The sequence below is a fragment of the Mastigoproctus giganteus genome, chromosome 2, assembly GCF_048544385.1.
Source record: "Mastigoproctus giganteus isolate SK-2022 chromosome 2, ASM4854438v1, whole genome shotgun sequence".
In the NCBI taxonomy this organism is placed as follows: domain Eukaryota; kingdom Metazoa; phylum Arthropoda; class Arachnida; order Uropygi; family Thelyphonidae; genus Mastigoproctus; species Mastigoproctus giganteus.
In genome coordinates, this window is record NC_143576.1 from 102,980,712 (window position 1) to 103,004,891 (window position 24,180).

The 24,180-nt window shown below is 36.3% G+C and overlaps 1 protein-coding gene across 1 annotated transcript in view; it reads right to left on the reverse strand.

The window, feature by feature from the left end:
- The window catches only part of LOC150089472 (transcription elongation factor, mitochondrial), a 41,220-nt gene extending 18,171 nt beyond the window's left edge, over nt 1–23,049 (reverse strand). Inside the window, exons 1-2 of the mRNA XM_090389995.1 lie at nt 22,931–23,049; nt 10,282–10,596 (exon numbers count right to left, since the gene is read on the reverse strand). Of these exons, the coding sequence (XP_090246121.1) occupies nt 10,282–10,596; nt 22,931–22,951 (336 nt within the window). The 5' untranslated portion in view covers nt 22,952–23,049. The remainder of the gene's footprint in view (nt 1–10,281; nt 10,597–22,930) is intronic.
- Between the last annotated feature and the right edge of the window lie 1,131 nt (nt 23,050–24,180).

Genomic DNA, 24,180 nt, shown 5'->3' on the forward strand with positions numbered 1-24,180 from the left:
TTTTTAGCAGTGTTGTCTTACCGCTCTAAAGCTCCTGTGCCATTGAACTTTGGTCTGCATAATTAATGTATACCTTTTGAAATAAGACCAATGAACTGATATTAAGGTATTTATCAAATTTTATTTTACTATCAAACTAAATAAATGGTATCATAACAAAGTTCATTGCACTTCAACTACTAATTAAGAACAATGCTTAAAAGATATGCTTAGATATAAGCTGGTTATGAAGTAATCAGTTTTTCTACTTAATTTCAGTGTGAAAAGATTCTTGTAAGAAATTCCATATAACCTATGTCACAATTTTAGTTATATATGTATTTTATATGAGCATTTTAGATATACATGCATATAAGTAAAATGCACACATATATCAGCTTGTTTGCTTATTTATATAGTGCAACCTTGATAAAAAAAAAATGCACCTCTTCATGCCATGGTTATGATCACGTTCCCAAAATAAAATTATGAAAAAAAAGTATGTGTTTCAAAGAACTAGCAATTTCATATTGCAAATGGGAAAAAGTGAATACTATTACACAGCGTTCTCCCCAGAAAATTTTGCCGGCCGGGTGGCATTATGAAGTAGCTGGGTGGGGAAGTGTAATACTTTGCAATATTATAAAATTTTCTGTTATTTATAAACAGGGGCAGCTCGCTGGGGGACTGCAGAACTGCAGCACCCCCAGCTTTTTAAATCTAAATATACAGTCACGGAGTTATGTGAAATTTTGTGAAGAACAATGCAATGCAATGAATATTTTTATTAACAGGTCCCGCATATAGTATACTCATCCTCTATTTCCAATAATAACAAAAAAAATAAAAAATTAAAAAAAAATAAAATAAATGCTTTATTTAATACGGTTGTTCCCAAATTACTGAGATCTACGGACCCTTTCAAAAAGCAAAAAAGTTTACGGACTCCTTTAAATTCAAAAAAAGTTTATGGACCCCTATGCATATATGTGTGAACATGATTTTCTGAAAAGAAAATTTGAAGTTTAAAACGACTCAACTTTATTCTTATTTTTACATTAATATATAATAACTTTATCATCAATTTGCTATATATAGAACGAATAATTTGAACAGTTCCAGAGGCTCCATTTCGCAGACCCCAGTTTGGGAAACGCTGATTTAATACAAGTATTAAACAAAGCCTGGGCCATCCAGGGCCAACCATAGCCTAAGGCCTTTGGTTCATGGGAAAACAACTATTTTCAATAATCATTTCAATCATAAACGAATAAAAACACGAAATCGCTTTCAAATTTGAAATTTAACCATAGACGGAACCGTGTGCTAGACAGTTCCACATTTTGCTCCCAGTGGTTGAGTAAATGCCTGGTCGGTGGGTTGCCAATAAGCATTTTTGCTCTACACAATTATTTCAAATTAGTTGACTTGATGAAATTTATCTCAGAAAATAATTTAGCCAAGTTCTCGGTGAACCTACAAAACTCAAAAATTCTTTTGACCATTCCGATGACTACTTCAGAGTCCGAACGCTGCTATTCAACATTAAAAAGATTAAAAACATTTTTAAAAATCACTATGAATCAGGAAAGGCTAAATCAAGGGTGTTCAACCTTTTGGAAGTCACCGGCCAATTTGAAAATTTGGTACACGTTGTGGGCCATACAATATACAATATTATATACCTATTTTAGGCTCGAATTCAGAAGCAACACATAAGGGAAAATTTGTTGAGTAAAAACACTTAAAATCAATTGCAGTGTTGTTCCATGCACTTTACTATAATGTGATTCTTTTAATTTTTCAACTTGAAAATATTGCTCTTGAGAGCTGTTTCTGAATTCGACTCCATGTAATAACTTTGTTTTGTAAACCTAGGGATCGTTTAAATTTTAAATTTTTAAGGACCAAACCAACTGCATTTATAAGCAAATTTTATTACAATACAATAGCAATGAAAGGAATGAAAGATTCAGTTAATGAGAAACCTGACTCTGAATTATTAGTAAAAAAAATAAACAATGTCAGGAACTATTTCTGTGGTAGCTAATTGGAAACAGTGCTCCAGATGACAATCAGTAATTTTTGTCCTCAATTTTGACTTGGAGGGCTTCATTCTAGAGAACATCTGTTCACATAAGTACATGCTTCCAAAGAGGGAGACATACATTACACATACATTCTTAAATTGACAAATTTTCCCTTTTCTACATATTTTTGGTAAAATTCTAGGAGAGACACTTCATCAAATTTGATTTTCAGGTCTGAGTCACACTGAAGGTCAACGATTTCCATTTGGAGGTCCCCTGGAGTCTCCATCACCTTCACAGAGAAGAGGCTAGGTACCACGTTCGGGGTCCTTTCATGAGCATGGAAATCTTGGAATCTCTCTTGGAACTCAAGTCTGCTGAGATATTGCAGCCACATATTGAGATTATTTTGCAGACTGCAATTTCAACATTCCTTGGAAAAAAATTAGTTAAATTCTGGTCTTGAAGTTGGCACTTAGTGTTCTAATTTCATCTGAAAAGCTTTGATGTGATTAAATAGGACATGTACTAGTTGATATTTTGACTGGAGCTTCCAATTTAACTCATTCAAATGAGAAGAAATATCCATAAGGAAGGCAAAGTTGGTCAACCACTTTGGATCGTCGAACTCTGATACTGGCTTGCCTTTTGTGGTCATGAACTCTTGGATGGCATCTTTCAACTCAACTCAAAAAATCCTCATGAGCACTTTTGAATGGCTTAACCATCGCATGTCAGAAAAGTAGACAACATTGCCACGATCAGCATCCCATTCCATGTTCCACCTGTAGAAAATTTTTAAACTGTCAATGATTCAAACCCTTCCCTCGGATGAAATTCACAATGTCTGTGATAACTTTCATGACATTTTCAAAACAGAGATTTGGCGCACACATTTTCCTGGTGAATGATGGCAATGGTATAGAGGCGCCTCCATAGCCAGGTGGGAAGGAGCAGCAGTGCGTAGTACACGCTTCTTGATTAGACCGGGGTTCGAGCCCGTCACTACCAAATACGGAGGACGCGGAAAGGTCAGGGAATGACCACCGCATATTCCCGGAGCAATATGGCCTTAGTTGCTAATGCTTCTAAAAAAAACCAAATAACAAACAATGGTATAGAGTATATATATTTTTAAAAATTTTTTTTGAAACTTAATTGTGTTTGCGGGCCACAATTAAGGGTCCGGCGGGACATGTTTTGAACACCCCTGGGCTAAATACTCAAGCAATGCTTTCAACAGAGAAAAGCTTGGTCAACAGTGCACCAAACTTGAATGAAAAAGTTATTAATCCATTTTCAAAACAAAAACTGAAGAATGGATTTTATTTAAAAATAAAATTTCGAGGTTACCCAAATCTGCTAATGGCAGGTGTCCAGTTAGTTTTGTAGTATTTTTAACCTGCTTATTATTATTACTATCTATGGCTACATGTCTTGTAATCAAGGCAATTTAATGTAACTTTAAGAAGCAGCACCTCCATACATCAGAATCATGAGCTGTCACTGTTTATAAATGTGACTTAAGCAATCCAGAGCAAAAATTAATTGCATAATTTAACATTATATGCTCCTGTCGCATTGACCTTGATTGCATAGTATGTTCGAATTAATATTGATCGAGATCAATGAGCAGTACTATACAGTACCGTGAGAATCGCTTAATTTTTGCCGGGTGGTGGAGAACACTGCTGTATATACTAGCATCTACTGTATATCCAACTATCGTATTTCCAAAAGGGGAAATTAGCTAAAATTGGCTGTATATTCACTTTGATGTATTCAGTTGCAGAGTAATTTTTGTAAACAACAGGATGTGTCAGAGAATAATTAGGGTAGACACCCAGTTTCTCCTCTCAGCTAGAGATGTTTGTTATGTTATTTGGTTTTTAGGAGCATTAACAACTAAAGCCATATTGCTCCATGAATATGCGGTGGTCATTCCCTGACCTTTCCGTATTTGGTGGTGACGGGCTCGAACCCCGGTCTAATCAAGAAGCGTGTGCTATGCACTGCTGCTCCTTCCCACCTGGCTACGGAAGCGCCTAGCTAGAGATGCAATAAAAGAACAGTATATCAGTGGTGGTATGCTACTTACAAACAATAACTCTAGAGGGAAAAACAGTTACCGTTCATCAAGTGCATTGCATTAGTTACAAAGCATATTCTTGTAAACAACAGTACATGACAGTTTTCCTTCAACTAGAAGTTACACTTAGGATAGCAAACACTGCTAAGAGCTAAATCAGACAAAAATATAGCATTAGCAGTAAATGCAAGAAAGCAAGCTTATGCAGATCATATTATCAGCCAAAAAAAAAAAAAAGACTCATTTCACCTATTCATCCCCTCTAATAGTTTGCCTAGTTCTACCTTAAATTTATTTAAGCTTTCAACTTCCACAACATTAAATGGAAATTTGTTCCCAGCATTCAACCACCTGCTGTCTGAAGGCAAACTTCTGCACATCTATTCTGCAACCATCCTACCTGAAATTTAATTTGTGCCCTTCCATATGTGCATGGACTGGTCAAAAATCCCATCAACATTTAGCTTGCTCAATCCATTCAAAGCCTTAAACATCTCAATGAGATCACCTTGCAAGTGCCTAGTCTCCAGTCACTGCAATTTGCAGAAATGAAGCCTCTCTTGGTGAGAGCACCCCATCGTTCAGCTCGCCAATCTCATTGCCCTTGTCTGCACTCATTCCAGCAGATCCACATGGTTCCAAAAATGAGGCATCCAGACTTGTATGCAATACTCAAGATATGGCCTGACCATTACCTTACACAATAGGATAATCACCTCCTTATCCCTGCTAGCAAAATTCCTGTATGTCACTGACAAAACTCCATGATCTGTTCTGGCAGCCTGTCTGCACTGCTCAGAGAACTTCATATCTCATTGCAGAATTACCTCCAGGTCTTTTTCATTTCCCACTACCATAAGTGTGGTACCACACTGTTCATACATTACACTGGGGCTACTGCTACCCATATGCAGCACTTTGTATTTATCAATGTTAAACTTCAATTGCCATTTCTCAACTCATCTGCCTAACTTTTCTAGATCCTGTTTCAGTAGCATACTATCATTAACCACCCTGCCAATATTTGCCCTGGAACAGAAGTTTAACAGATCTGTAATTACTCATTACCCTTTGATCCCCTTTGTGAATTGGGAATACATTTGCACTTCTCCAGTCCGCAGGGACATCCCTTGAATCCAAGGATGCTCTCATAATTATGGGTAAGAGTTTTCTTACTTCCTTTGCTGCCTCTATTAATATAATTGGATATATTCACCCCAGGTGCCTTTCTTATGTTAACTTCAACAATTTCTCTTCCACTTTCCTCTCAGTTATTACAAAATAATTTAGCTCCCTGTTACAGTTTGATAAGCTTTTGGCATCTGCTTCCCTAAAAAATTCCTCTTGCATGAACGTAGATGCAAAATACTCGTTTAGCTTGTCAGCAACCTGAGCAGGGACTATCAACAATCAAACCATCAATTTTGAGTGGACCAATTTGATTCATCCCCTTCCTTCTAGAGTTTACATAAGTAAAGAAGTCTTAGCTGTTTTTCTTTGCACCTTTCACCAAAGATTTCTTGTAATCTGCTTTCACTTGCCTGACCTCCTTTGGGAATTGATTATAGACCAGTTTACATCTACTATAGGCTTCTGTGTCAACCGATAATTTATATGCATCCCATGCACTTTTCATCAGTTCATGTGATATCAATTTAAGCCTATACCTTGAATAGTATTTCTTAGCTGCCATGAAAACCCCAGTAGCTTCTATAATTAATTCCTTGAACATTTCCGATTTAGAATTTGCTGATGGTAACATCATTAGTTCATCCCACTGTATAGAATTTAAAAACTGTCTGAGACCACTGTAGCCCCTTTAAGAAAGCAGAAACCACTCCCTTTACCCTCAATGATAGTTGCATCTTTAAGTAAATCCCAAATAAATACACTGTGATCACTGCCACCTAGTGGTTCTTTTATATGGAGATTCCTAATGCATGAATAATCACTGCTGATAATTAAATCAAAAGTACTACTCCCTCTTGTTGCTTCTCTAACATGCTGATGTAAAAAACAGTAATCCAATAACTTCCCAAGTCTTGCTAGTCTGTGAGTGACCAACCCACAAATTTCAGTCAACATCCTGAAAACTAAAATCCCTCATTATAAGACATTCTAATTTACTAGCCCACTATTTCTCTTTACAGCTGTTTGTTGTACTCATCTCATTTTTGCTTTCCCAGTGCTTATGTCACACCAAACTAACTCAACATTCACTGGCCACCCATATCAACTAGATGCACTGCCTTCGATTTTTATGGGCTTCTTAGCCAAGAGCATACCCCCCCCCTCTTATCCTGTCTGTCCTTTCTGTGCTACACAGACCAACACCAAAACTTACACTACCTGTGGCATTTACAGGGTTTATATGGTGACACAGAATGGTGAGATTTCCAGTGCCACCTGACAATAAACATTATATCCTTTCTTTATACATTGTACTCCTCCATATTCAAATTCTGCATCCCTTATATTTGAGTGACACTACGTCTCTGATATCCCAATAATATCTGCCTTTGATGTCTTGACCAGACTTCAAATTCATCAAATGTATTTACTATACTCCAAGGCATTGGTGTAAATGCAAGTATACATGCTCCTCTTGTTACTCTTAGTTACCCTAATACAGCCCATGTATTTACTTGTTTCATGATGACTCCCAGCAGTTCTTTAAATCCCTAGCACCTTGCTTTCCAGGCTGCGGCTCATTCCAATAGAAGCAGTGCAAGAATCACTTTCACCTCTGCCTGCAGCTATTTTTAATCTATTAGTCTGTGTATCCCCCCCAGCTAGTAGTTTGCCGACCCACTTAACACTGCCTTGATAGCAACAGCAAATATTCTTGCTTTTTTTGATTTGATTTGGTAGTTGTTGGCGCATCGGCTTCTGTGGCCATATTGCACCTCCCAAGGTTTTTGCAGTACTTTGATCCAAGCCCGAGGCGGGAATCGAACCCGCGACCTTGGGGTTGCCGGGCAGGTACTTTACCCACTCGGCTAAATATTCTTGCACCCTTTCTGTTTATGGTGTATCCCATCCCTTCAGAAGCAGTCTCTCCTCTTAACCAGCACAGACCACACTGAGAATAAACTGACAAGTGATTTATGGAGAAATCATGTGATTTCATTGCAGTACTATGAAAGGCTTGACAGCTTGGTTTGCATTAATTTTCAAAACATGGTAAATTTTAGAGCATCAGAAATAAATACATAGCAAAATTAGTAAATCAGTAGAACTGGAGAAGAAATGATCAACAAAAGAAAAATTCATGCAGTTGGAGAAAAGTTAAAGATTATCAAAAAAGTTGAGAGGCAAAACAAAACGAAGCATATTTTGCAAGTGCAGAATTCCAGAAGGATTTTTTTTTTTTTTGATTTGGTAGTTGTTGGCGCATCGGCTTCTGTGGCCATATTGCACCTCCCAAGGTTTTTGCAGTACTTTGATCCAAGCCCGAGGCGGGAATCGAACCCGCGACCTTTGGGTTGCCGGGTAGGTACTTTACCCACTCGGCTAGCCCGGTCGGCTTCCAGAAGGAGCAAACGATTGAATGAAAGAGGAAGAAAAATTGCATTATTTCGTATACTTAGAAAAAGATGAAGTAGAACTCCAAAGAAAGAAAACCAGGCTTTGCGAAACCAGTGATAATGGACTAATGAATAAATATAGTAATTTTGAAAGCACAGACACTCAATTTTCGTAAGCTACTTGGTGGAGATGATGATACCTTTAAAGCTTCTGAAGGATGGCTTTGAAGAGAGAAGGCTTAACATGCAATATCCCAGGTTAGTCTTGTAGGCAAAGTTGCATTTGGTGGCATTACAGCAGCAGAAGCATTTCCTGAATTTCTGTGTAATGTGATTCAAGATGGTGAATTCAAAGATCAACAGTTGTACAACTGTGATGAAACAGTGCTGTACTATAAACTTCTCCCCAACAAGTAACAGAATATTAGCATTAGCATTAGTAGAGGCATATGATGCAAAAAAGCAAGCTTATGCAGCATCAGCTAAAAAAAAAAAAAAAAAAACCTTCCACTTCACCCCTCCGTTCGTTCGAAATACCTGTCCAGCTGAGCCTTAAATTTATTTAGGCTATCAACTTCCACAACAAGGGATGGAAGTCTGTTCCACCAACCAGCTACCCGCTGGCTAAAGGCAAATTTCCGCACATCTATCCTACATCTGTCTTTTTTGTTTTAAAAACATTTGGTTTTTAGGAGCATTAGCAACTAAGGCCATATTGCTCCAGGGATATGCAGTGGTCATTCCCCGACCTTCCTGCATCCTCCGTATTTGGTGGTCACGGCTCGAACCCGGTCTAATCAATCAAGAAGCGTGTGCTACGCACTGCTGCTCCTGCCCACCTGGCTATGGAGGTGCCTATTTAACTTGCACTTGTATATGCATTTTATGACAAGCAATAGCAAACAGTTATTTGAAACAAAGGTCATTTCAATTAAAAGGCACTGGGTGGTGCATCACAGATCTATCTTGTTTAGGCTACAAGGAGTGGTGCGAAAGTGATGCCTCCTATTTTTTCCTCAGAAAATTTAATTCTACAACTATGCCTTTTACGTCAATTAATCCAAAATCATTAACAAACACAATGTTATTTTTCCACAAAGTCACCATCATTTTCTATGCACTTCCACATTTCGGGGCTGTGAGAGGAGTGAGGAAGAACACTGCACCCCAGTTTTGCAATGGCCTCCATGATGTGTGAGATTCTTGTTCTCCACTGTCATGGAGGAGAATCTCATTAAAGTTTTTGCACAGTCAAACTCTACGTATGTGGGCTTTCAACTTTTTCAACATATCGATCTGAGCTGATTGTGGTGCCAAGCTCCAAGAAGTCCACAAGCAAGACCCCATCTTTGTCCAAAAACACTGTCGCCATGACTTTACCGACAGAAGGCTGTCATTTGAACTTCTTATGTGGTGAATTTTGATGGTGCCACTCCACTAACTGTCTCTTTGTTTCAGGGTCATAATGGTGGACCCAGGTTTCGTCACCTATGACTATGTGTGACTAACTGCATCATCTGTGACTAATTCAATCACCACTCTTTGCTTGATACATTTATCTGTAATGGCCACCATTTTGAACTATGTGTGCTGCACTCATGGAACCAATCACAGCACCACTCAATATAGTGAAACTAGAGACCTCTGGTGACACACGAAATGATCTATGGCACCACATTTGAAAGCAAAAAATTAGGAGGTATTACTTTTGTACTTGTCTGCATCTTTTTTTTTTTTAATTCTATTTGGGCTGAAATTTTTGAATTTGCTATTAAAATTTTTACTATTTAAAATTATTACTGTTTGACTGCCTGTTTTTGGTTGCCAAATATTTGTACGTCTCCAATCCATAGGGACCCACCTCCCCCAAATCCAAAGATGCTCTCATAACTATAGCCAAAAGTTTGCTTATCTATTTTGCTACTTCTTTTAATATAAACAGATTCCATCAGCTCTTGCATGCCCTGCTTTCATATTATCCATATTACTCTCCAATTTCAAGAATTATCTGTGTGTTCATGGCATTCTCACAATGATTTTAATTTTAAAATCATTGTGAGATTTTATTGTGAGAATTTAAAATCAGAATTTAAAATTCTGATTTTAAATTCAGAATTTAAAATTGTGAGAATTTAAAATCACAGACTTCTAGCAATGGGCTGTTTTTATTTAGTTATCCAATTTTCACATTTTAATAGGTTGTGAGTGATTGTCAATGGGATCATGCAGAGATTGGTTCATTTCATAAATGATGAATACTTGGATCTATTTTTATTTAAAAATAGAATTCTCATTTTTATGTTTGTTCCTTAGCCTTGAGAGGCAATGAATTCTCAAAAGCTAACTTTTCTTACTGTTCAACATTTCATCAAGAAATGCTAAGTTTCTACATAAAATACACACAATTTTTTCCCTTGATATTTATAGATTAATATGACAGCTAAAAGTTTATAACTTCTAACATCAGTAGCAATGCCCAAAAGCCACTGTATTCCGACTCGACTGCTAGCAGCCAAGCAACTAAAGAAATCCACAAGATAAATTAATTGTTTATACCACCAATAAGAAATATTTTTAACTTGTAAGAAGTTTAAAAATCACTTTAAAATAAATGGAAAGAATACGACTAATCATAAAGCAATACATTATGAAATACCTGACATTTTTCAGCAGAAATTACAGGAGTAATTATTGATTTTTCTAATTTTTTTTCTTCAATTTGTTGTCCTTGCAGAATACTCTTAAAAAATTTCTCAAGCAAGCTCCAATTAATGCCTTTAATCTGTGACAAGGAATCCAAAGACTGAAAAAATCCACTTTTATTTCTGTGTTCTAAAAGTTCAGGAAGAAGCTTGCTAATCTTATAGTTGCATAATAACTGATCTTTAGTAGCAGTATTCAGGACATGAAGTATTGTTTTCTGTTCTGCTTCTGAAAATTTGTTTGTTCCATTAAACAGCCTTATAGGAACCTACAATAAACAAAAATGTGTCTATAACTATCTATATGAATTGAATTTGTTTTTGAAAAGTCTTAATGTTATTCATCATTTATTCATCAGAGAAATTAACTGGTTACATCACCAATAACATAAACAACATGTCAAAATAATTCACTTGACCAATCTTCCATGTGTTGAAGAATAAATGCCCTTTATTATAATTTTTTTTTTCCAACTATGGCAATGATTGAAATACTCTTAAAAGTTGTGAAATTCATTTTTTGAATTGCAAACCTGGAAATGACAAAAGAAGAAATTCGGCTTTTTATTCCCCTTTTAGAAAAATTCTTATTTCAGGCTCTCTCTCTCTCTATAAATTAATTCAGTGAATTGTCACATGGGACTTTAGCATGGGAGTAGCTGTGCACCTCAATAGTTATGCTCATACACAGTTCACATTTAAGTAAATAAATTTTTAATTATATTCAGCAGTACACTTAATATTTCTAGAGTTATAAATTTCAGCGGTTGACAGATTTGTTTCAGATCACAGCACCACTTCCATTAGGTAACCAAAACATTAAACTCTAACATATAAAAAAAAAAAAAAAAAATGAAGAAATACTGTTCAGGGCTTAGACCTAAATGGATGTCAGATGAATTATTGAGACAAGTATCAGAGAAGAAAAGTGCATGGGATGCATATATATAATTAGGTGATACAGAAGCCTATGGTAAATATAAATTAATCCGTAATCATCATAAAGGTGGTTAGGTAAGCTAAGGCAGATTATGAGAAGTCTCTGGCAAAGAACACAAAGAAAAGCAACAAAGCCTTCTATGCTTATATTAACTGTAGAAGGAAGGGATTGAATCACATTAGGCCACTTGATGTCAGTGGGTTAACTGTTGATGACAAACTGAATAGGTATTTTGCATCTACATTCACACATTAGAAATTCCTTAAGGGAGGGGATGTCAGAAGTTTATCAAACTCCAATGGGGAGCTAAATTACTGTGATAACGGAAAGGAAAGAGGAATTGTTGAAGATGAACATAAAAAGGCACCTGGGGTGGATGGGATTTACCCAATCATATTAAGAGACAGCTGTTGTCGTTTAAGGGTTTTAAGACAAGGGCATCAAAGGCCAAGATGTCTTTCCATGTGTTACATTAATGAAAATCAATTTTTTTTAGTTTGCTTGTAAAATTGGATTTGCTGAATAAAATTGAACAGTTCATCTAGATTTGCAGTTGTCTAATATCTGTCGAAGAGTAAGTGGATTCCGATTATTGCATAAGCTCTGGAAGCAAAGGAATCTGGAATTTCTGAAGCGCAGCCATTCTAATAGCATATGTTTCACTGTAAGCTGAACTTGGCATTGAAAACAGAGAGGGGGATTTTCATTAGCTAATAGATGATAATGCGTGAGGTGAGTATGGCCAATTCGTAGTCTGGCAAGCATTACTTCTTCTCTGCGACTTTTTCTGATGCTTGATTTCCATATTTGTGGATTCGGTTTTATTTCCCACAGTTTATTATTGGTTTGAGTTCTCCACATCTGGGCCCATTCGTCTTCACTAGTTCTAATAATAATTGGTCTGAAATCAGTGTATGGTTAAAGAGGCAGCAAAGGAGGTAAGCAAGCATTTAGCCATAATTATGAGGGCATCCCTATGGACTGGAGTTATTATAAAATATCGGTGTAAATACACCGATATCATAACTAACTCATAACTACATAAGTAGTGTAAAGGCATCAATTAAATTGATGCCTTTACACTAATTCAAGTGAATTATTTTCATCAATGTAATTCATAACTACATAAGTAGTGTAAAGGTATCGATTTAATTGTATCTCATATCATGACTACCTTCACAAAGAAGGCGCTTCCGTAGCCAGGTGGGAAGGAGCAGCAGTGCATAGCACACGCTTCTTGATTAGACTGGGGTTCGAGCCCATCACCACCAAATACGGAGGATGCAGAAAAGTCAGGGAATGACTACCATATATCCCGGAGCAATATGGCCTTAGCTGCTAATGCTCCTAAAAACCAAATAACAACAACCTTCACAACAAGTTACCATTGTTGCACTACCTCCAATAAGTAACACTTCACTAATAGAGAAGCCTATTGTTACTTATTCTCAGTGGGCACCATCAACCAGACAGCACCATTTCAAGGCTGACTGGCCTACCCTGGTGTTGCAATCATGCCAACCGAGATGTGGAGTTATTTGCACAATATGAGAGATGACAAAAGGTGTACAAGATAATACTTAAATAAAATTTAAATGCTCAAGGCATAATATATTATGAGTTTAAAATACACTATAAAATATAGGTGTAAATATAGGGTATTAACTCATAATGAAAAACTACATAAGTAGCGTAAAGGCATCGATTTAATTGCTCTCATATTGTGACTACCTTCACGAGTTACATGTATTGCACTACCTTGAATAAGTAACGCTTCATTAATTGTATTTAAGTATTATCTTGCACACCTTTTGGCATCTCTCATATTGTGGAAATAACTTCACAACTGGGTTGGCATGATTGCAATACCAGGATACCTACCCACCCACTGAGGATAGGCCAATGAGACTTGAAACAGTGCTGAGAATAAGTAACAATAGGCTTCTCTATTAGAGAAGCATTACTTATTCGAGGTAGTGCAATACTTGGTTACTTGTTGTGAAGGTATGAGATATGAGATACAATATGAGATACAAATTGATGCCTTTACACTACTTACATAGTTTTTTCATTATGTGTTCACTGTATTTACATCAATATTTTATAGTGCATTTTAAACTCATAATATATTATGCCCTGAGCATTTAAATTTTATTTATGGACTGGAGATAATGCAAATATATCCCTAGTTCAAAGTTTTTCAAAAGGTGACATGAGAGACCTGTTATGTTAGCTTAACATCTGTTCAGAGAAAATAATAAAGTCACCGGTTAAAGTGAAACACATAAAACTGAACACATAAAAGACTGGAGCAATGTGGCATTAAAGGCAAGTCACTGCTATGGATAAAAGGATGGTTGAGTGGGAGAAGACAGAGTGGTTATCAATGGGAAGTGCTCTTCTTGGCCTGTTATCAGTGGAGTGCCCCAGCATTCAGTGCTGTGCCTGTTGTTTTCAATATTTATTAATGATATTGATGAAAGTATATCAGGCATAATGTCAAAGTTTGCAGATGATACAAAGGTTGTTGGCAGGCTGATTAATGACAAGTGCCCTATACTTTTTCTGCGGCCTGTATAACTAAAATAGCGTCACTCCATCAGGAATTAGTTGCATTTCACTTTCGTTTTCGGATGCCCCGGGGGGATGCGGTCATTGAAACATTATCTCCGTTGGGTGTCCAGTCAATTAGTGACGTCAGGCCCCTCTCCCGATAGCAGGCAGACGGGCAGCGAACACATAATTGCCCCAAGAACGACAAGGGGAGAATGCGACTTTGTCGGAGAAAGGTGATTAAGCAGAACAGGAGACATGATGTCTTATGCAATCGAGTCCGATAAACATTGACTGTCATTTCAAAATTCCATACGTAAAAGTGTATTGATTTATGTTCGATGACTGCGATTGTAAAACAAAAGAAATTGCTCTACACAAATATGAGATTTCCCTTCTACATATAACATATCATTTTTAGTAGTGTCAAATCCCAAAAGTTGACAGTCCCCAAGTTCTTTGCCCCACATAATTAACAAGTGAAATCAGAACAGGTCATGGGAAACTTAGGAAGGGGGAGGCAGGGATATATATATATATATATGAAAAGGGGATAGAAAACGGGGCGTCTTTGGGTAGATTTTGGAGGATTCGGAGTTGTAAGGGAGTTGTGGCTAGATTTTGGAGCGTTGAGAGTTGTGAGAGGAGATTCGAAAGTCGGTGGATGAGATTCAGAGTTCAGAGAGTTGAAGAGTTTTCTAGAAGCCGAGTGTAGTCAACAGAGCCTCAAAGAGCATCACATAAAGAAAATGGAGAAAGATTGCAGATCGTGTCGATTGAACAGGTATCCCCAAAACTATTTATGGAATGAACAACAGCCATAGCCAGAAATGCAGGAGTACAACGATTTGTTGGTAAGTCGATTAGCCTTTTTCAGAACAAACCAAACTCATCTACTCAAAGTTTATCCTACTTTCCCCAATTCCTGTAATTTATCCATAACCACTGACCTCTCTTCTCATAGATATATTTTGACAATTGTTTATCTACTATTAATAATTTGAATTTTTAAAAGGTAATGAGACTTAATGACCTAGCTGTCAAAAATACTAATTGTAATTGTTTAATTGACATACTTCCCTATTCTAGCAGTAGAATAGTTGTACACCATCCATTGTGAGTACCCGTGAGAGTAATGGCGGAAGTGCCAACACGAAGAACACTGTAAAATTGTAATACTAGTAGAAGCAAGATTATACCTGCTATTCAGTTAGTTTTCAAACAGTCAATTATACTAAAACTTTGACCGGTTCTTTGTAACTATTTGTATAACTTATATGTGTAATAAACCTTGTTTTGTTGATCATATTGCCTAGTGACATTTCTCTGCTACACATAATTCACTGAGTAGATTATGAACCATAGTTAAGCGGTGCTCAAAGATCCAATTACAAAGAAAGGTTTTTGAGTGAAATCACAGCGCAATCTTCAATGCTATGAGCTTGCTCTCAGTGTCAAAATCTGAGTGAATCTTGAGGGCACAAGATTTGTCCTAATCCAAACTACCGGACTGTCACATAAAACCCAGGTTTTCTGGATACACATATTAGTGTGCGTTCTTACCGGCAGTTGTACAATTCAAAGAGTGCTTCGATTGACAGCAAAATTGAACCAGCAGCACATGGGTAAGCTCACATGCTATAACTGAAAAAGCCTGCGGAACAGTTCATTATAATCATCACACCAAACTCTCAATGTTGCATTGATCACCCATGTCAACTAGATGCACTGTCTTAGATTTCTATGATTTTTAACTAAAGGGCATAGCTCCTCCTTCCTGTCCTGTCTCTCTCTCCTTTCTGTAAACATTGTACCCCATATTCAAATTCTACCTCTTTTTTGAGTAACACAAAATTTCCGATCAATGCAATGCCTGCATTTGTTGACTTAACCAAGACTTCAAAATCCATCAAATTTATTTGCTATGCCCCTAGCATTAGGGTACATGCAATTATATATGCACCTATTTCTTAGTTACTCTAACACAGCCTATACATTTCATTGTTCCATGAGGACCCCATGTTGTCTGACACATGTGTAAGCTCTAGTATTGAGCTGGACAGCTTGATGGTCCCCATTTCAATTCCTTTGAGGGCATCAACCCTGTTCTTCATGCTCTCACAAGTGCCCTTCAGAATGCCTGAGTTCATGCTTAATATCCTAGCACTCTTTGCACCGAACACACACAAAGACATCCCCCTTTGGCTGCATCATGCCCTGTTACAGATTGTCTGCAAACATTGAACAAGTAGCACATTTTGTAAGGCCATGATTCATAGTAGGACTGTCCCCTTATAAATAAAAAGCTTGATGGACACTGTTCAAGGATTGGTTTGATATTTCAAAGCTTGTTATGCTGATTTCACCAGAGACAGATTTTGTCCAGCTTATTAGTTTGGAACCTTTCATTTATCAGATGCCAAGACAGTCAATTTTAAAGCACTGTTGGCCGGAATTGCTATATTTCCCAGGATCCAAGAGGAGTACAAGTCCTCATTGCTAAGTGCCTTGTTTTGTTAATTCGTTGCCACTTATCTATCACATGTACACTAATGTTCATGATAGCTGATATCAGGTCATACTGCTGTAATAGCAGTACGACCTGATATAATATGAGAAGTAATTTTGGTTGTGTTTTATGTATTTATTCAGAATTTCTCAAAATTCCTTATAATTTAAATGAAACATTAATTAACACAAAACAAGAATAATTTTAAAATACTAAAATTATCTTCAGATACTTTAATACATTCTTAGAATTATTAATGAAACTCATGTAAGTTATACTGGTGAATGATCTTTTCCAGAGAAAGTCCTAAGATGCAAATGCTTTTATGTGATAAATAAAGCTATAAAAACTGCAAAATAATCTTAATGTGGAATTATAGCAGTGCTCTTACAAGAAAGACTGAATATGCAATTTTGCAAAGAGAAAGAAAAGCAAATTAAACAGTTGAAAAACTTTCTTTAGCAAAAAATGAGGCTGCAGTATCCAAGTCCTTGCAGAAATAAACTGGTGCCTTTCCTGTTTACTTATAGTTTACATTAAATTATAGTTTGCAGAACCTCATTGATAACATTAATCCATGAAAAGCAGAGACCATTTTAATGATTCTTCCTGTCTCCTACCACTTAATCATCCCATTATCTATAGCAATAGTTTGCTCTTAATGGTATATCACTGAACATGCATAGGACAAGTTCTTTCAGTCACTTCAGTCTTGTCTTACGTGAAAAAAAGGAATGTTTTCAATGAGAAGATTCACTAGTAAGTAAAATGGTTAATGAAAAGTGTAATGTTAATAGTGAATAGTAATGTTTAACAGCGAAGCAATGAAAATAAAAACAAAGCGGATGAGAATGACAGCAAAAGGTAGTTCACGACGGAATCATGATATGATGTTTCATAGGCCTCGATGTGATAAGTATTAGTACAGTGTAAGTGAAGATTTCCTGGCCAGGGGGCTCTGGTGTCCATCTCTACTTAGAGAGAAAAATCAGTAACTGGAGAATTGAAGAGACAGGTCTGCGAGAGAACAAAAGGTAGGAGGATAGTCAACATACTGCACAGAAAAGAGTGGATAACTAAACCTGCCAGAAATGTCATTAAACAGAACAATAGTTGTGTTAGAACTGATATACACGGCACATACAGAAAAGAAGACAAAGCTAATTTAAGATTAATGTTTAAAAGTAACTGAAAGTGAATATTAGGGTAGATAATAAATAGTTCTCATTTATTGTTTGGCTAAATTTTAGATTTCAGTTAATAAGGCAAATATACGTTGGTAATGGCAAGCATGAGTGCACACTTCAGATTATAAGAGAGAGAGAGAAAAAAAAAATGAGAAAAGGGGAATATTGAAAATAAGTATTGAAGTTGAAAATAATGGTTGTAGGTAAAAATAAATTGAGAGTAAATTCATTATTAAGATATAAAAAAGAATTAAAAAGATAATTACAACAGAAGAGAATGACAAATATGTTCCTTATAAATTATGGGTATTATGTATGACAGGTTTATGAATGATAAGTTCATTGTAATGTAGTGTCACAAGAACTTAAAAAAAAATTAAATATAAAAGTTCTGGTACAGAAGAATCAGAATACCCACTAAAATAAATGTGACTCATCAGTCACATTTATTTTAGTAGGTATTCTGTTTGTTTAGAGAGCATTCTATATTGGCAAATTACAATAAATGTTATCTAGTTATAGGCAATGCCAGATTTAGATAGTCTCAGGTGAACATATTTTTAGAGGTCCTAAAAACAAGGTCACTTAGGCTCTGAGCCAATACCATTCAGGTTTCCCCCCCCTCCTCATAACCTTAGTGCCCCAGAAAAACTGTGCCGTTGCATCTCAGAAAATCGGGCCTTGGTTAGAGGGAATTCTTTTAAGTTAGAAATATACTTCTGTAAATTTAAAATTGTAAAATTCATGACAGCTGCAATCAAAGGGAAGTAATAATATCAGATGATAAATAATGGCTACACTGGTGCCAAGATGAACTGAAAATGAATATATGCAGTAAAGTTAATAAAGAAAGTAGTTAAAAGTAAAGAAATAACTGAATTAAATGAGAAAAAAATGGCATATAAGAAATCTTGATGGCAAAAAAAAAAAAAAAAAAAAAGAAAGAATTAATGTATTAAAAGAAAGAATTGATGAATTAAGTGATACTGAATAGGAGGCAATCTGGTATACTGATGTGTTAATGTAAAGAAAAGATATTTTGAGAACAGTAATTGTGGCTGTATATCAGGGCAATTCAGTTAAAAGACACCCATTTATCATCAGGACCTTTGTTTTTTGTCACTGTTTCCAGTTTAGTCTAAAAGAATCAAGTGTATTTCTAAAATGAACATAATGATTTTTTTTTTAAGAAAAAAAAAAGAAAAAAAAAAGTTGCAAGCATGAGGAACCATGAGACAACTGCCATTGTAGATCACAGCGCACAAAGCAAACACCATGTACACCCCCCCACACACACCTCTGTGTGTATACACAACCATTTTTTAGTTAATGTACTGATTCAAAGATTTTTTTTTTTCACAGGAAAACCCCAAGCATGAAAGTTATTAGAACCTATAGTACTTAGTACCGTGTGTGGGTTGAAAAGATGTAAGAAGATACTTGTTAACATTAGTTTTTAATTTCCGTAGGTTGTAATTTTCAGGATATATGTATATATTTTGTTCCAGAAAACCAAAGTTGAAGGACTAAATGAGGAAGAAGAAAAGTTGGTTCCGTGAGTTTGAAGTTGGACAGTAAAAGGTTGAGGACTGGTTGGAAGAGAGAGTGGGAATTGTAGATGCCAATTCAAAGGAATAGTGCCCATGGAAGTATCTAGAGAAAAGGCATGCAGCAGAAATAGAATGTCTATGAGGCAAAGAGTAGAGAGACTTTTTTCGAAATGGGTCTTTAATTAACTGAACTGCCCTCTTTTGAATGGAATCTAAAACCTTCAGATAGGTTTTTTGGGACACTTCCCCAAATGTTGGAACAATATTCCATGGTACATCAGATTTGAGATTTGTACAGAGTAAGTAGCTGTTTGGAAGAAAAGCATCACTGAGAGCAAAAGAGAAAACCCAATTTTAGATGCAGAGGAAGCAATATTTGTGATGTGCTTATGCCAAGAGTTTAGAAGTCAGGGTAATCCCTAACAGAGATATGTGATCTTGTCTAGAAATCTAAACATTGTCAAAGGTAAGCAAAGGAGTAGGAGAATCCTTTTGGCAAGATATAAAAAGGACTGAGCTTTAGAAGGATAAAATTAACTAGTTATCTTTGCACCATTGAACAATTACTTGGAGATTAGCATTTAAGTAATTGGCAGTGGATATCGGGGAAGTTGTTTGTGCAGGTCAATGTTTCTCAAATTAGGTGGTGGAATGCAACATGCTATCATCAGCAATGCTACGGATAGGATTTCTCATCTATGGAAGGTCATTAATACACAAGAAAGGAATGGGAGAAAGAACTGAACCTTATGGGAACAACATTAGTGGAGAAGTTAGAAGACCACTATCTAGCATCAGCTGCAGTGAGCAAGAAAACTGGATACCCAATTAGAAAAAAAAAAAAAAAAAGCCAGCAAACAATAAAAGGGAAGCTTATTTAGAAGACCTTTATGTCAAACAAGATCAAAAGCCTTTGAAATGTCAAAAGCAACTACTTTGGTTTCATCAAACTTCCCCATTGAATTTGTCCATAGATGGGTAACCGGTGTTGAATCCAGAATGTTGCACCGGGATAAAGAATGTAAGCTTCAGGGGTAAATGAACTGGAGGAAGCATGTAAAATTTGGGGGATACATGTAGTATATGCGTATACTTTTTATTATTATTAATATTTACAATATATGTATATGTTACAAACAAATCTGTATATTTATGAATATTAAAATAAGAGAATATGAAAAAAAAAAGGGAAACAAAGAGAAATATTTATTAATTAACATCTAAATACTAATTAGTCAGTTAACAAAAACCACATTACTGATAATAATCACAGTTTAATAATATGAAAATCACAGATTAATATTGTACGAATTATAATCAAACATGCAAGTATTATAATAATCTTATTCTTCTTTCCTTTTTCTTTGCATATGTATCAATCATTTTATTTATTAATTTTTCTGATAACTCATTCGGACCTTCTAAGCTTATTTTCATGCAATCGTGCAATATTATAGTACAGATACATACATAATAAAAAGATTATAAAATGTACTGTTTATAGGCTGTGATCAAACCATTTTGTTTGAAGTATATAAAGGAAGAATTAGCCACAAGTAGACTCTTGCTGTGAAAAAACAAATAAAGGGAATCTGAAAACCAAAAAGCAAAACTCCTCTCTGCCCAGACATCATTAGCACTTCCCCTGAAAGCTGCAGGACACTTTCTAATTACAATAGTATCCATCACTGAGGAACCAATTCAGGCAAGCCTATTCACAGCCTGCAATCCAGTCATTGTCTTGTTTGCAATATACAAACAAAGAATTAGTCACAAATAAAATGTTTGTGTGAAACACTATCAACAGATGGTTTGTGTGATACACTACCAAGAGATGATTTGTGTGAAAATAAAGAGAACCATAAAACAAAAAATGCTGACACTCGGAATAATGGCTTTTAGTTACAATTTGTGCGGGCAGAAATATTGCCCATTTAATTATTTTGAAAATTTCATGTCTTTTGAATTTAACTGATTTATTTTCGCCTTGTACTGCCTAACAAGTACCACACTTAGTTGATGTGATTTTTTTGTTGTTATTGAATTTACTGAATTATGTTTTAAAATTACAACATTGTGTAAACTAATAATATGGCCCCTAAAGAGTGTAGTAAGAAGAAAATTTCAATTAAAATTAAACAAAAAAGGTGGTTAAAATTTCAATGTCTGAGGGCTTTGAATGAATATTGAATTAAAAATTGCTATTTTTCGCCAGAGGAGGGAAAATTTTATTCCACCGGGGATGAAACTCCACCCAAAGTCACCCCCCTGGATTCAACACTAGATGGGTATAATAAGCTAGTACAGCACTAGTGGATTGACACTGACAGAATATATATTAGTGATATATGTTTGATATATAATATTACTGTCACGTGTTAACACAAGATTATTCTTAACCCCCCAAATTTCTGGATGTGCCACTGCCTGGAGTCAAATTGGGATATTTTATGAAACGAAAGGTTCATTAAAGAAACATTAGTAGGGCATATGATGCAAGAAAGCAAGCTATAGAAAGAACAGCATCGGCCAAAAAAAAAAAAAAAAAACCACCCTTCCCATTTCACCCATCCATTCACTCCAAACATTTGTCTACTTCTCCCTTGAACTTATTTAAGTTGCTGACCTCCACTACAACAAATGGAAGTTTGTTCCAACTATCAACCACCCGTTAGCTAAAGGCAAATTTCCACCCATCTATTCTACAATTGTCTTTCCTCAATCTGAATTTATGGCCCCCCCCCTCAGGTGAGTAATCTATGCAAGAGGAAGAACCCCATTAGCATTGAGCTTGCTCAATCCATTCAAGGCCTTATACACATCAATTAGACCACCTTTCAAGATCTAATTGAGGTATATAATCCAAAGCTGCAATTTGCAGAACTTAAGCTTTCTCAGGAAAAGAGGGGGGCCAACCCTTTGGTCCACTCACTAATCTCCTTGCCCTTCTCTGTACTCGTTCCAGCAGCTCTACATCTTTCCTAAAATGAAGCCTCCAGGCCTGTATATAGTACTCAAGGTGTGACCTGACCACTGCCTTCTACAAGGGGACAATCACTCCCTTAACCCTGCTAGCAAAATTCCTGTATATCATTTACAGTGACGTAGCCCAGTGGTCAAGAGCGAGAGTGCATAGCACGCATTTCTTGAGTGCACCAGGGTTCAAGCCCGTGACTACTAAATACGATAAATATTTGTATTGACGATTTATTGTAAACTCTATTGACTTGATTGTCGTGCCGGAGTAGAAACAGAAAATTTATGAGCTACTCTTGCAGCCTTTTAGCACTGCTCAGAAAATTTCATATCTGACTGCACAATTACCCCAGGTCCTTTTTATTCTCCACTACCCTGGGTGTAGTACCACCCAGTTGATACATTACTCTGAGGTTACTGCAACCCATATGCAGTACTTTAGATTTGTCAATGTTAAATTTCAGTTGCCACCCCTCAGCTCAACTTTTGTAGATACTGTTATAGTAGCATACTATCATTAATGTCATTGAAAACCCTGCCAAACTTCGGCATTAACGCTTACATACCTTCATCAATATCATTGATAAATACCGAAAACAACAATGGGCCCAACACCGAACCCTGGGGGACTCCACCAATAACATCCTATTTTTAATACTCAAAACATACACATGGCATTGTTGATGAGTGCAACGAACCAGAAAGCATTATGGTCCATCCGGAAGCCTGCTTTACACTAAAAACAATTAAATTATCGGTAGAGATTCAGAAACAGGTACCCCTTTCAAAATGGCGGCGAGGAGAGGTGGAGGAAAGCAATGATTGACGGGTTGTGACTCAGCCTACTCACTGTGTTCCCCCTCCTCTCCTTGGCAGTGTGAAAAATACCTGTGACAAAGGAGAATTCATGACAGCAAGCAATAGGCACCAGCACAGATCAAGAACTGACCAAAATGTGATTACGCAATCGTAATCAGCCAATCACAGAGCTAAGTTACTTTATTTTAAAAAAACTTTAATTTTTATTATTTTTTTTTACTTTTTTCCCCCCAGACCCCCCCCCGTATATGTGGGGGACTCCAGCCTCCACACCCCCGGAATTATTCAGCAGAGAACAATACCAATAAACAATAGTTCATTTTTTTAATTTTTCGGTTTCGTAACCCAGAAAAACCTCAGCATGCCTCGTGTTTCCATTCGTTAGGTACATGGCAAGTGCGTGTTACCCATGCCAGCTGTTTCCGTCTGATAAGATCACGTGACAGTGGGCGGAGTCAGCACCCGTCAATCACGATCGTATCGCTAGTAGTCTGGAAGGAGAACCCGTTTCTGAATCTCGACCAAATTATCTTTTAAGATAAGGTACACGCATGTACTTTACAAAAACCCTTCGGACACCAAATTATTAAATATGTGAAATTCTGTAAAATAATTTCAACACCTTATGCAGTTAATGGGGCAATGCTGAAAAAAATATAAGACATTAAATATCTACAAGGAAATGCTTTTACCAAAGAAGAGAAACAAGTGTACACCCTACTACATCTCTCGCGTAAATGGACGAATGAAGAAATCATGCTTTAACGTTTAGATAACCTTAATTTGAAAGCATAATGAAACGAATACTGCACGAAACAAAACATATAATCAGGTAAAAGCATATGCTGAACACACGATGAACTAGAATACCGTTACACACAAAATAGTAACATATCGTACTACTGTGCCGTTACATTCTCAATAACTGCGAAAATATAATATTCAAAACCGAGAAAGAGATACCAGCAGACATAGAGTAGTAGATAACTACTGTGCTACCAGAGGGCGAAAAATCATTTCAACCTTCAGCGACATGATAATCAAGTTATCATACAACCTAACGCAGAGTATTATACTGAATATATATTACTAAAGGGCGGCAGATTTAACCAATAAAACTGAAATATCACTTTTCATTATTTTCCTTTAATATCAAAATTTTTAAATGTTATCTGCCTGTCACCTTGCTTATTTTCCTTTATTTATTTATATTTTACGTTTGGGTTAACCCACAGTTTTGCAACGCTCTGATCCAGTGTTGCTAATTTAGCGATTTTCCGGCTAGTTTCAGCGGATTAAATTATGTAATAGCGGAAAGG